Below are 15,265 nucleotides of genomic sequence, written 5' to 3'. Positions count from 1 at the left end.
GACTGCATTGTTCCATAAATCAGTAAAAACTACTGAAAACTGGTCATTACTGCGTTTGCAGAGCTGAACGGAGCAGCAGCTCTGAATGTTTTTAGCATGTTGGCTAGCTGCTAGAATGCTAAGGAGCCAGTAAACAGAGCAGCATTACAGAGTCAGCATTGAAGGTATGGAAAATAGGGCTATCTTTCATATAAGTTAGTCTTTTTGGACACTGCTTACAATTTTAAATCTTTACAGCAATTTCATGTTTTATCAAACTTACGTAATATGTGGAGTTCTTGGCTCCAAGTCAGACACTGGAAATGCATCTTTTCCAGGCTGATGTATCTGCATTTTCCTCAAAGTCTGACAAAAAATATTTCTCATACAAAATTAGATGCAATGATATTTTCATATTGAAGCTGCTCTGGCTTTTTTTGGTGGTCTTAGGATGATAGTAAAGATTAACACCACCCAAACTGATTAGAAGGCCAGTGAAGGCCTTTTTACCCTATTGCTTGACATCCTAAAGTTTGTGTGTAAGGCAGAGTTACTAAAACCATTTTGCTAAGTTCTCCTTACTTCAATGAATCAATTTTTATTTTTTTACTTTAAGTTTGTTAGAGACTAAAATTATAGATAGATAGATAGATAGATAGATAGATAGATAGATAGATTTATTAATCCCAGAACGAAATTCTTCTATTGCAGCAGTACAAAGCACAGTAAACAGCAAACAAGAGCAAAGTATTACCGTGCACTATTTACAGTTATAAAAAAGAAGGTAGAGATAAATAATAGAATAAAACGTACTAAACAATGAACAGTAAGAATAATGTGTGGATGCACAAAACAAAGTGACAGTGCAGGGTGCAGTTTAAAATGATAGAGTGAGTTTCAGAGACTCCTGTAGTGAATTCTAGCTCACTGTTGCTCTGAGATAAAAGCAAAATCAGATCTGATGGGTTTAAACAGATCAGACTCACATAAGCAGCTTCACTCCAACCAGAGCTGAGTGATGTGAGCTGCTGCGGGACAGAATGTTTGGCTGATAATGTTTTTTCTGGTTAGATTTTTCAAGCACAGTAGTTTGTTTCTGAGTTATTAATGATTTATGTTTACCTAGAAAACCTGTTTTCTGCAACAATAATGCTGTAATATAGTGGATTAAAATGCTGTTTTTTTGCTTTCCAGTCAACTTTTGGAACAAGCTTTTGTGATTCTTGGCTTCTGTTCTTTTGTGAGCTGATGATATCAAGTCAACATTTTAAACAGAGTCCTTTATTTTTTAATTTGAACACAAAGCAGATCTTATCAATCATTTACTTAGGCATTTACATTGCAGGTCATGCTGCAATGACTGTGTGGCTGTAATTAGTGTAGATATAGTGACTGATGTGCTGACGTTATCCAAGATGGGTGTAGCTATTAGTACAAATGTGGTGAGAAATCTACTGTTTGTTCTAGAACAATATGAAGTGCTTCTTGAGAACTGAATGTCTGGGTGGGGGTGCAGGTCAATGGCTGGTAGGTGTATGAGGTCTGTTTAGTAAAGGGAGGTGTAGTGTGAGAGCTGTGAATGTCCACATCAGATGGAAGTTTTTTCTTTCTTTACACCTTCTGCCAGTTGATGTAAGTGGATCATTCATAATTTGGATCAGACTACTTTTGTTGCATTGCACATTGAGTTTAGTTGAAATTTTTCTTTTCTTTTTTTCAGAAATGAATGATGTCTTGTTTCAAGACGTCTCCTGCACTTTCCTACTCAGCCTAAATGTGTCTCCATAAACACATCAGGACAGTCTACCACGAGGAATATTAAGCTGCTGAAACAGATGAAGTATGAGAATATGGCTTCCAGAAGACGTTCAACTTCTCAGCAAACATCATCTGGTACCCTCCACATGAAAACATCTCACAAACAAACACAGAAATGCCGCAAGGAGAGAAATCACTTCTGCTTGGATCCTAGAAAGAGTTATACTGTACAGAGTCATCTCAGAACACACCAGCGCATTTACACAGGAGAAAAGCCGTATCACTGCACAGAGTGTGGGAAGAGTTTTACTGTCCAGAGTAATCTCAAAATACACCAGCGCATTCACACAGGAGAGAGGCCGTATCACTGCTCAGAGTGCGGACAGAGATTTACTGTACAGAGTCACCTCAAAGACCACCAGCGCATTCACACAGAGGAGAAACCGTATCACTGCTCAGAGTGTGGAAAGAGTTTTACTCAACTGAGTCATCTCAAAAGACACCAGCGCATTCACACAGGAGTAAAACCATATCACTGCTCAGAGTGTGGGACAAGTTTTACTCGATGGAGTACTCTCAAAACGCACCAGCGCATTCACACAGGAGAGAAGCCGTATCACTGCTCAGAGTGTGGGAAGAGTTTTAATCAACAGAGTAATCTTAAAACACACCACCGCATTCACACAGGAGAGAAACCACATCACTGCTCAGAGTGTGGGAAGAGTTTCAGGCATTTTAAGACTGGGACAATCCACAAGTGCACTAAGGACAGTGTTGGAAATGTGCAGTAATGATCAATAACCAAAGCATGTAACACCTTAACCATAACACATCTTGAAAGTAAAAGTCTGCAGGAAACAGTGACTTCAGGCTTGATTTCAAGCTGTTTTTTGTTTTACACTGTCATCTTTTTTACATTGATTCTGAAAGATAAGTATAAAAGTGAGTTTCTTTTGTACTGTATTATATATATGGTTCACAAGACAAGAGGCTTTTTATGTTCTAATTTAGAAGATTTAAGATAGCATAGAGTTTCTGATGCAATGATGGATGTTTTGACCAACGTGACAGTGTGCTTGGCTAGTTATTCTTCTCTCTCTCTCTCTCTCTCTCTCTCTCTCCCTCCCTCTCTCTTAGTTGTTGAGATAATTTTTCACCATTTTCTCTATTTTTACTCTTTAAATATTATTTCTTTTATTATGGTCCTGTAAAGCACAAAATAGAGTACATTTCATAATCAGATATTACTAATAGACAATGACATTTAAACATAATTTAGTTCCTTTTTTGTGGGCCCATGCCTCCTCCGGACCTCATGAGCTTCAAAAGGCCAGAAAGCAGGTCTGCAATATTTTAGTAAACTGAATTACAGTATTCCTCTGGTAAATTTTATGTATTTCATTCCTATATGCATATTAGTCAATTACATCCATCAGTTAATGCAGTGTTTACCTTGTAATGCATTATTTGCTAATTAATGAATAAATATGATTATTATTAAAGCTATCCTTTGTGTGGATGATTGTATAGCTGCCTGTTCAGTCCCCTGCCTACATAGGAATTCATGGGCAGATTTGTGACAGAATTAAACGGTCTCTTTTTGGTTTCTGGGTTCTATGAATGGGTGTTTTTATGCATTTCTATTTTTTTTATCTTAGACTGTGGTAAATCACTAACCTTTATCAGACCTGCTTCTTCAGCTTCTTTTTCTCCCTCTTCTCACTTGTGTTTACTATCATGTTATTTTTTTTTTTATTACGCTCAGATTTTACAAGAATTAGAGGATCAATGAGTTATTTTTTGTTTAAACTGGCAAAAATCTTTTGATTGGTCTTCTACAGAGCTGCCAACTCTTAAATAAACAAATACAGTAAAAACAATATATAGCTGTTGGGGAGGGGGCGTGGTCGAGTGTCAAATTCAGGATGGAGAGCCCATCATGTTAAACCACCAGGCTGAATAGCTGGTAGAGTTCACCTCTGTGTTGTTTTTTTGCCAGCCTACTTATAGTTATGTCTTATGTCAGAAGGATGGCAGAGACCAGAGAGAGAAGAACACGAGAAACAAAGAGCAACCTGAGCAGAATTGAGGCTGAAAAGTCATGAGTAAAGCAGTTCTCATTTTGTTGTACAAGCTGAAAATCTTAAGTTCTATGTCATCATATTCTGCTTTCAGTGCCCTTACTCCTCCCAGCAGATCAGCAGACAAATGTTGCAGTGGAAACCTTGCCACTTGGAGAAATTGTCAAAGCCCTCTCTGTCCTGCACCATACCCAACGTCGAGTTCTCACCGATGTGCAAAGAGAATACTAAGCCTGATTTGAGGCCCTGGCCCAAGGCAAAGAGGGAAATCAGAAGCTTATGAGTACTGGGGATGGCCAAAGGACTGGGTGATCCATCTACCTCCCCCACTAATGGAGGAAGCCCAACTTGCTGCCCAACAGCTCCTCACTCAATCACAGCTGGAGTATGACAAGCTGAGAAGGATGCCCTTCAGAGAGTTGATTGGACTCCCAAACAACACAGACAACAATTCTGCTTGCTGATGCTGTGGGAGTTCACCTCACCCTTTGTGTTTACACAGCAGCTCCGTGACTCCTGCAGGAGGTGGCTTCTGTTTGAGAAATGTGACTCATAGGAAGCCCTTGACCTTGTGGTGTTGGAGCAATTCATTGCTCTACTGCTGGAGGAGCCAGCAACCAGAGTCACTGGAGAAGTCACCAAGCTGGCGGAGGCATATGTGGCAGCGTACCTGGGGGCAGGAACAAAGACACAGCAACCTCTCTTCTCTCTTCCCACTCCTGCACTAAGGAGAAAAGAAGCTTTGGCCTCTAAACCTCTTCCTTATACTCGAGTCCCCCGTAACCCCTGTTTCTCCCCACGTCTCTCTCTCAAATCCCTTCCACCTCTTCTTTACATCTCCCTTCTCTCTCTACACAGGTGGCATCAGCTGAGCCCATGAGAGCTGGGGTGAAGCCTGGGCAGGTGTGTTGACACTAAGGGGAGCCCAGGCACTTCCAGGACCAATATCACTGCATGGCGGTTGGCGTTCCTGCATCACCACACCTCTCCCCCGATTGAGCAGGAATGTATCATATTTCAATGAGTATACAAGGGGGTACTTCAGTCCTTGGTTGATTCTGGCTGTGATCAAACCACAATCTATCAATACTTAATTCAAGACATGGCATTAGAGAAGGCTTATCTGGTAAATATGCAGTTTGGAACATGCACAGGGACAGTCATGATTATCTGCTTGTGCCATTCACTATTGATTTTATGGGTGAAAAGCGTAGCGTTAAGGTGGCAAGTAGTGCTCACCTTTTCTATTCTCTGATCTTGGGGACTCTGCCCTCGTGACTCCCCTTGGGGATTTCCCTCTGGAGCAGTCACATGACAAGACCCCAAAAGCACCATTGTGCCAACTTCCAGAGGGCACCTTTGAAAGAATTGGTGTGGCCCTCGTTGGACTATTAGATAAGAGCCCACAAGGATATTGCTTTGTATTCATTTTAGTGGATTATGCAGCATGATACCCAGAGGTGTTGTGGAGGCACTCTTCTGAGTGATCTTCCGTGTTGGAATCTCAAAAAAAGATCCTGATTGATCAGGGCACTACTTTCATGTCACGCACATTATGGGACCTATATGAATGTTTAGGACTTCATTTTACACCAGTGTTTACCACCCCCAAACAGATGAAAACGTCCAGCAGTTTAATCAGGCTCTCAAAAATATGATCATCAGAGAGTAATGGGCGAGGGGACCTTTGAAGAGCAAAAACTAAATTTAGTATGTTCTTGACCTGTGAGCAAAATTCCATGCACTAGGGCACTTAACTCAGGAGACTTTGTTCAAGGCTCAAGATCATCAGAGTCGCACCCACAACAGATGCATTCAGCTGGCAAGAACCCTTTAAGGTCACAAAGCAAGCAGGAGAAGTCTTCTATGAGGTTAGATGGTCAGACAGAGGCAAATTGTCTCACTTCCATTCGGGTTGTTTGCAGCCCTGGCTACGTTTCAGTGGCTTATGGACAGAATTCTCAGACCTCACTGTGCATATGCTGCTGTCTGCTTGGATGACAATAGTCCATAGTAATGATTGGCAGCAGCACATGCCATCCTAAGGTTGCTGAGATGGGCTGGACTCACAGCCAACCCAAAGAAGTGTGCGTTTGGTCGGGTGGAGGTACGATATCTGGGCTTAAACTCGGGTCATGGACAGGTGTGTCCCCAAATTGATGAGACAGCAGAAATTACAGCCTGACCAAGATCAAAAAAGGAAGGTGAGACAGTTCCTGGGGCTGGCTGGCTGTCGTAGGTTTGTACCTAATTGTTCAAGCATCACCACCCTGCTGACTGATCTCACTAAAAAGGGAGCACCAGAACTGGTCCAGTGGATGAAACAGTGCCAACATGGTTTTAACCGGGTTAAAGCAGTTCTCTGAGGGTGGCCACTGCTGCATTCTCCTGACTTTTTTCTTCCTTTTGCTTTGTAGACTTATGCATCAGACAGAGGGCTAGGGGCTGTTTTGTCCCAGGTGGTGGAGGGAGAAGATTGTCCAGTGCTGTACATAAGTTGAAAGCTGTCCATACAGGAGATTTAAGTTCAGCAATATACAAAAAAATGTCTGACCATCAAGTGGACAATCCTCACTCTCCATTACTACCTGCTGGCATGTCCTTTCACCCTCTCTTTAGACCATGCCCCCTTCCAATCATACCACTGCATGAAGGGTGCCATCACAAGGTTCACCTGCTGGTATTTAGCCCTGCAATCCTTTATGTTTTAGGATGTCCACAGGGCAGGGGTTCAAATGGTGATGGCTGACTTCCTCTTTTGCCAACTGCCCTGCCTGAATCGGGTAGTGGAGGAGTGGGCATGGTCGAGTATCACATGCAGGACAGAGAGCCAGTCATGTTAAACCAGCAGGCTGAGTAGCTGATGATGTTCACCAATTTATAGTCATGTCTTTTCTCAGTAGGCTGAGATCAGCAGAGAGACAGAGTGAACTGAACAGATTCAAGACCCAAAAAAAGTCATGAGTGAAGCAGTTCTTATTTAGTTGTACAAGCTGAAAAGTTGAAGTGTTTGTGTTGTGGAATAAAAAGAAAGCTCTGCATCTCTATACCCTGCTCCCAGTGTCCTCACTTCTCCCAGCAGATCAAAGAGTTATCACAATAGGTAATACTGGAGTGACTGTTTTAAAGTGAAATGTGAAAACAAATAATCTGTGAAGGTTCTTTAATAAATTTTTAAAAATGCTTGACTCTTTAGCTAGCTAATATTTGTGCTTTATGGCCTTTCCCCTTTTCTTTACCTCACCTGAACTTAGTTAACTAGCAGCTAAAAATTGATAGCCAGCTATGATGACCACAATTTGCAGAAATCTGTGTTTTAGGTAGATATCTTCATTCTGTAACTACACACTGATTCAGATTGTATATGATATTGTAGCATGTTCAATAAATGTTTGAATTTGAAGAAGAAATGTTAGTATAGGTTATTGATCTTCAGCATCTGTTCACAAGGTTGTTGTAATAAGGATTTTTATTTTGAAGGGGGGGCTAGTTTTTCTTCAGGGAGATATATGATAGAGCAGGAAGAACTGCAGCATACAGTAAAACAAGGTGTATGAGGGTGTGTGTGTGTGCGCGTGTATGCGTGTGTGATAAATGTGTGTGTTTCTGTAACAGTAAATCTGAAATGTATCTCATATGTTAACACATGGCCGTGTGTCTCTGTTCTGTTTAGTGAATCTTTTTCTGGACTCACATTTTAGAGAAAACAGAGAAAACAGTTTATTTTTTATTATTATTCTCTTTTTATTTATTTTGAACAATTTAACCACAGAAAGGTTGGATTTCTCTCATATTTACAGTCTGAGATCAAAATGACAAACAACACATTTTTCACCAACCTGACCTCTTTCTCTCCCTCTCTCACTCTGTCCATCTCTTTCTCTCACTCTCTGTCTATCTCACTGTCTCTCTCTCTTTGTCTCTCTCTCTCTTTCTGTATAGAGATTATTATTATTTATGAATCTCAGCCAAGTGGTGACATTCAGGACATGTCTGCTGCTGACCGGCACCCTCAACAGTGTCAGCAAAGGCTGAGCCTGGGGGACATCAGATATCCCCCGCAGGCCGGGGGTCTCAAGGAAGAGGTAATTGGGCTCCTAGCCATTTCAAAGACTTTGTCTGGTGGGACTGGTTAGCAGCAGGGTCACTGCTCTGGGACAGAAGTGGGAGTAATGTGGCACCAGTGCATGCCTGTGTAAGTTTGCTTTATGCCGTGCAAAATGTAAATAAAAACAAAATGCAATGATGTTCAAATCATTTAAACCCTATATTTGATTGAAAATACTACAGAGACAACATATCAAAAGTTGAAACTGAGAAATTTTATTGTTTTTGAAAAATATACGCCCATTTTGAATTTGATGCCAACAACATGTTTCAGAAAAGTTGGGACGGGGGCAACAAAAGGCTGGTAAAGTTGTGTAATCCTACAAAAAACACCTGGTGGTTAATTAGCAACAGGTCAGTAATATGATTGGGTATAAAAGAGCATCTCAGAGAGGCTGAGTCTCTCAGAAGTAAAGATGAAGAGGGGTTCACCACTCTGAAAGAAGGGCAAATAGTGCAACAATTCAAGAATAACATTTCTCAACGTAAAATAGCAAAGAACTTGGGGATTTTAACATCTACAATACATAATATTATAAAAAAAATTCGGAGAATCTGGAGAAATCTCTGTATTCATGGGACAAGGCCAAAAACCAGTATTTGCTGGCCATGATCTTTGTGTCTTCAGACAGCGCTGCATTAAAAACACACGATTCTGTAGAGAAGATCACTGCATGGACTCAGTAACACTTCTGAAAACCACTGTGAAAACAGTTCGTCACTGCATCAACAAATTCAAGTTAAAACTCTAAAAGGCAAAGAAGAAACTGTATATAAACAGGATCCAGAAATGCTGCCACTTTTCCTGGGCCTGAGCTCATTTAAAATGGACTGAGGTGAACTGGAAAAGTGTCCTGTGGTCCGACGAATCAACATTTGAAATTCTTTTTGAAAATCATGGACACTGTGTCCTCCGGGCAGCTGAAATCCTATATCAGACAAGAACAGGTAACCGCTGAACTTCCAAAACTACAGCAATTGGTCTTCTCAGTTCCCAAATGCTTACAGAGTGTTGTTAAAAGAAGAGGTGGTGAAACACCGTGGTAAACATGCCACCGTCCCAACTTTTTTGGAACATGTTGCTGGCATCAAATTCAAAATGGGCATATCTTTTTCAAAAACCAATAAAATGTCTAAGTTTCAACATTTGATATGTTGTCTTTCTACTGTTTTAGTCAAATATAGAGTTTAAATGATTTGCCCATCATTGCATTTTGTTTTTATTTACATTCTGCACAGCATTCCAACTTTTTGGAAAATGGGGTTGTAATAGGCTAAATGAATAAAAAGTTTGAATAATATAACAGTCTAATTTGTTAGGATCAGGTCTGTTTTGGGTTGTTGTAAGGGGAAAATGGATGTGAATATACAATACATTTGCCAGATTAAAATGATTAAGATCTGCATACAGAAAGCCACTATTTTAGAATAGCTCTGTCCATAATGGTATTTTCATATACTGGTGAAATCCTGATACGAACTCTTTAAGAAGTGCCTCCACAGAATTGAAAAACCTCACCCCTGCCCCCTTTCTAAAGTTTGTGCACCTCACTATCTGGACTGTCTGTTATGTCGCTGGCACGTATTGCTCATCCTTTTGTTATAATTTTGCTAACAACCTCCCTACTTTGTCAACAAAGTCTCTACAGGTCACAGGTTAGAGGGCTGATGGAGAGAAAGTAGTCTAGAAACATAAAGAAAAGATTCTACTGTACACACACCGAGAGTTATTATAAAAATTACTTTACTGGAAGTGTGGCTTTATTTTTGGTCTCCATCTTGTGGAAAGAAAACAGTACTGCAATAGACTGGATAAATCTCCAGACAGGGTGCACAGCTCTGGCCCTGGAGGAACGGTGTCTAGCACAGTCTGGCAGTTCCTCTACTCACACACATTCTAAAGCTGGCAGTAAACAACATGTGACGTGTGTTTGACAAGGGAAAACACCAAGCTGTGCTGGACACTGGCCTTCCAGCACTACACTTCCCCTGATGATGTGTACCTTTCTGTTTCTGTGCATGCTGGAACATCTTTTGGGGTACAGGTCTGAAATTTGGCTCTTCTGCATCACATGTGATATAAGGAAACAAATTGTCACCAACTAGAGGGTGTTTCACACACATTATGTTTGTGAGGACTATTTTTTTATTTTCTATAGTTGCATTTAAGCCTTTGAACTTGGAGAAGATGTTTACATGTTTACAAGCTGTTCAGTAGCGAATGGAGGTCATGCTTTTTAATTTTTATTTAAAGTCTTGCCAGCCAGTTAATACGCTGACTCAAAGTGTGGTGTTTATTTGAATATTAGATTTTATCTTGTGGTTAATGATCATGCAAAAATGAAAAATGAGGTTTTCAAAGGTGCATTATATTTTGGAAAAAAATTATTCATCTGTTCAACCTAAAAATACTTCATGCTGATCTTATGCATAAGAAATGTAGTTAACCAATCAATATTTATCATTGACCTATTTATACATTACATTTACTAAATGATAATGTGAGATTTGGTTTATCATTTACATAACCATCATTTGCATAATGTTCATCTATTTATTTACTTTTTCATAGCTGTTTTATCATAAAGCATGAAGATTACACCTCAAAGCCACCATGATTTATCATTCTGTGGGCTAGCAAGAGATCTTTCCCATCTTCACAAAGATGTCAGACCATTCTGCAGAGACAGCCATGACATATTTGTGACACATATGGTTTCTCACGATCCTTCACAGCCTGAGTATAATTAGTATGTTAATTTGTTTTGAGTGTATGGTTTTTGTTAGTACAAACCCAGACATCATTTTGAAAAATTCTCAAATTTTATCCTTACAGTAGAAGAACAAGAGGGGGAAGCCACTCATGGTGAACTGGTTGTCATCTCTCTCATTACTGCTCTTTGAAATGTCAAAATACTTACTTCTACTTTATATTATTCTCTATTAAAAGCAAGAGAGATTTAGCAATCAGCCTCATCTACTCAAGAACCAGGAAGGCAAGAACATGTAGACGTGGACATTAGAAGGAGTAAGTTTATTTAAAAAGCTCTTTAAAAAGTTGTTTACAGCAGATCACGAGGATTGTTTGTTGTCAGTTGGGAATTTGCACATAAACAACCAGCTGTAGCAGTGACGACAATCAAGGAGACCATTGCAGCCAGGAAATGAGACCGAGCCCATTGGGTGTGTATTTAAACCACGGCTCCAGTAGTTTTGCTCATGTAAACAGTAAAGGAGGAACACTTCTTCTAGCTTTCACTAAACTGCATCAGTGCTGCACAATTCACAAGTCAACTACATTTGACATTCCCCTTAAACAGATGTTACAATTCATATGTTATATGCATAGGCCTGGTTAATCTGCTCTTACTGTGTGCTGTGTGTCTCTCTCTCTCTCTCTCTCTGTAGATGTTATTCTATCTCACAGAGACTCACTGAAGGGTCAGAATAAATATAGAATCCAGCGTAGAGCGGCTCAGTGAATGTGGTGGTGAATGCCAAATCCCTAGTCCAGATACACTCCTAATCTGTTAGAGAGGGAGGGGGGATTTGTTGTGCCAGACAGAGTATCTGTTATTAGAGCACTCAAGACTCTAGGACTGATTATTGTATCCAAACACACAGTCAGTACTGCGTACTTTCCTCCTGATTCCTCTGTATGATACTGATATAACAGCTTGTCTGATCCACTGAACCTCCCAGTAACAGCATCCAGTGTGTGTACTGTATGTATGTATGATGTATATGTGTGTGTGTATAATTTAAATGTTGTGCTATATTGTGTGTGTGTGTATGTGCATGTTGTGTGTGAAAATCACATAAAACAAAGTTAGAAACTAAAAGGCCATCAGCTCTCCCTGCTGGCTTGAACTTGATCATCCAGTGTACGTCATGTACATAAGGCACTAACTGCACAGCCAGCATTAAAAAAGCCATTAAAACATTACATTATTAACCATTTCAAGCGAACAATAATTTGAATGGTACAGGGTAAACTTTTTCAGCATACCAGCTAAAATTACACCAGGGTTCTAAATCTGCGACAGACATTTTTATAGTCAAACTAGCTCATGCCGACTCTCGTTTGAGCAGACACTGTCACTATTAATGCATGTACAGCAGATGGTGGTGTTAACCACAAAGATTAATCCAAATAAAGATTTTTTTTAGATTTTTTAGTTCTGTTTTGTCTTTGGAAGGGGGTAGAGCATCCTTCAGAACATGCTTCAGTCTGTCAGGCTATCTGGTAAAATTATAGCACATCTTATCTCAGTATCTGGAGTTCAACATTCAAAATATGGCATGCCAGCTGACTTGAAGACTTGACTGAGCAAATGGAGGATAAAACCAGTTGCTAAGCAGCAATGGGGGGAGGGGGCAAGAAAATGAGGCGTGGCTTGAGAGTGGTCTGCCAAAGATATGGGTGATTAAACTTGTAGGAATCATTAATGATAATGTATAATTTTACCGCTGTTCATGTATTAACCCTCTGTTGCGTGCATTATGAGAGCAATGTTTAAAAAATGTTTCTTTCACTTTTTTGCATAAAATTGACCTGATTATTAAAATAAAAAAACAAACAAAATAATGTGTCAGTGGATCTTTTGGGTTATGTTGCCATGAAGCAACATTTATGTGACAATGGAAAAAAATGATACAGAGCATCAAGAAATATGATTTTATTTGCCTAAATATTTAGAATGTAAATGAAAATCTATACTTCTTTAAATACGAAAAATGATAAAAATTTCTTTTCAGTTTCCTAAATAAATAAAAACCTCCCAAATTATTCTACATAAAACATAATTCTAAATGGAAAAAATATATATAATGACTGCACTGACTAGCTAATTCCACTCCACAATGTTGCCTTTAGGCAACAAACATATTTCAACATTTTCTACTAATTGTTTATATGGTAGTGAATGTAAGGTAAATTAATTTTACATTCTAATATAATATAGATGTGAACTGTATTTATGAACTGATGAAAAATTCTTTTTCTTCAAGGCAAATTGTCTGGTGCAGTAACGTGTGTTGTCCAAAAGCTGCAACATGTCAAAAAAATAAGTAAAGCTGCAAACATCTCAAAATGTCCAAAAGATTCTAATGTGACCAATTACTGACTTTTTATTGGGTTGTTCAAACTCCTCTCTTAAGTATTAACCCTTTCATGATCAGTAAATATGTGTCATGTCATTGTAAAGTGAGGAAAATGAGTTTGTTCTGAGGCAACATCATGCAATAGAGGGTTAAATTATTAGCCAGCAAGAGGCAGAGGGGCAAGTGCTAAAATCCCACAAGACAGCATAATAATACAGTAATTATCCAGAAGTTGTTAGTGGCGGTGGAGCCCTAGGCAGCTGCTTATGCCGCTTATTAGATTGTGCCAGCACTGCATATATAAATCGTCAGTGTGTCTTTAATAGTGAAACATTTGGTGTCTGTGTGCAGTAAACTTGCAGCATACTAAAATATAGGGAAAACAAAAGAACTGTCAAAGGGTCTTTGAAAAAAAGTATCTCAACACCATAATTAAGGAAAAGGTTATAGAAAAGAAAATGCTCTATTCAAAGTCTGATCAACAAGTGGAAAACTAACACTTCTGTGGATACCAAGCCAAGATCAAGTAGACCAAGAAAGATTTCTGAGACTTCTACCAGGAAGAAATGGTCAAGAGAAACACAAAATCCCTAAAATGAGGCATAGAGGTGGATCTCTGCTGGTTTTGCGGGGTGTGAGCTACTTAGCACCATATCACTATATGATGATTTGAGATTCTGATTCTATGAAATAAAGAAAACATAAGTACAGATGTTTATGTATTTGTTCATTTTTTCATTCATTTCATCCATCCATCATCTAAACCGCTTATCCTTCTGGGTCGCGGTGGGTTGCTGGAGCCTATCCCAGCTGTCATTGGGCGGAAGGCAGGATACACCCTGGACAGGTCGCCAGTCCATCGCAGGGCAGACAGACAGACATACACATTCACACCTAGGGGCAATTTAGCATGTCCAATCAGCCTGACTGCATGTTTTTGGACTGTGGGAGGAAACCGGAGTACCCGGAGGAAACCCACACAGACACGGGGAGAACATGCAAACTCCACACAGAAATGACCCTGGTCACCCAGCCGGGAATCGAACCCAGGCCATTCTTGCTGTGAGGCGACAGCGCTACCCACTGCGCCACCGTGCCGCCCTCATTCATTTCATAATTAATTAAATTCATTCTTTCATTCTCTGTGTATATTTACTCAGTTTCTATGTAAATCTCAATGTGAATATGTCCCTTTCTTTTTACTCCAAAAATCATGTTATGCAGTTCCAAATGCAGCCAGGGCTTAGAGACTCCACTGAGCTGCTGACCTGCTTACTGGAAATCTGGACATGTGACTATCATTTAATTTCAAACGTTCAAACAGACATTCTCCTCAGTTTATTAATGGTCTGGTGAGGAGCAGATCTATCTTTTATCATCCATCATTATTTGTAAATATATAAACTACACAATAGTATCACAATATATTTTAACTTCATTTATTAACCACTTTATGGATTAATATTGTTCTTATTTCTAAATATGTGTTACGCTGAACAAGCACAGAAAGGCGCATGCGGATCTTAAAAACAAAAGTTGGTTTAATGAGAGAACCGAGTCAGGGCGAATCCAAAAACAGTTTCCAAAAAACAGGCAAAAGTCAAAAAACAGAAAATACAAAAACACAGGCAACCAGAGCAAAAAGGGCAAATCCAAAAGAGAAACAATCGAAAAACAGGCAATGGGTTCAGTACACAGGTCATGAAAATAGAAGATAAATGCTCAGCAACCAGTAGTGTGGCAACACCTCACAAAGAGGAGAACAAACCAGGAACCTTTTAAAGTCTAAGGCAAACGGGTACAGGTATGTTGAATTAGTATTCTAACTATGTCCCTCTTATCCCCCCTCCCCCTCTCTTCCCCCTCCCCCCTCTCTTTCCCTGAGCTGAGCGGCTGCCTGTCCTAAGAGGGTCTGACGTGACTGATGCGGCCGGCGCACTGCACAGTGGTGTTAAACTGTATCCACTTATACTGTTTTGTGTCTGTGCTGTTATCCGGTGTCGACCAGAGGAGGATGGGTTCCCCTATTTGAGTCTGGTTCCTCTCAAGGTTTCTTCCTCCTGTTGAGGGAGTTTTTCCTTGCCACTGTCGCCAAGGCTTGCTCACTGGGGGCGTGGACCCGGATTCTCTGTAAAGCTGCTTTGTAACAACATCTGTTGTAAAAGGCGCTATATAAATAAATTTGACTTGACTTGACTATTCAGGTGACTGAGAACGAGGCAGAGGTCTGTGATTGG

At 39.9% G+C, this 15,265-nt stretch overlaps 1 protein-coding gene across 1 annotated transcript in view; it reads left to right on the top strand.

The window, feature by feature from the left end:
• The first annotated feature begins 1,544 nt into the window (after positions 1–1,544).
• LOC118817048 (zinc finger protein 501-like) overlaps positions 1,545–15,265 on the top strand; it is a 57,610-nt gene continuing 43,889 nt past the window's right edge. Inside the window, exon 1 of the mRNA XM_036583710.1 lies at positions 1,545–2,467. Within this exon, the coding sequence (XP_036439603.1) occupies positions 1,815–2,467 (653 nt within the window). The 5' untranslated portion in view covers positions 1,545–1,814. The remainder of the gene's footprint in view (positions 2,468–15,265) is intronic.

Source organism: Colossoma macropomum, unplaced genomic scaffold (genome assembly GCF_904425465.1).
Source record: "Colossoma macropomum unplaced genomic scaffold, Colossoma_macropomum, whole genome shotgun sequence".
Lineage (NCBI taxonomy): Eukaryota > Metazoa > Chordata > Actinopteri > Characiformes > Serrasalmidae > Colossoma > Colossoma macropomum.
The sequence above is the reverse complement of the archived record's forward strand: the minus strand, read 5'-3'. Positions and strand labels throughout refer to the sequence as shown.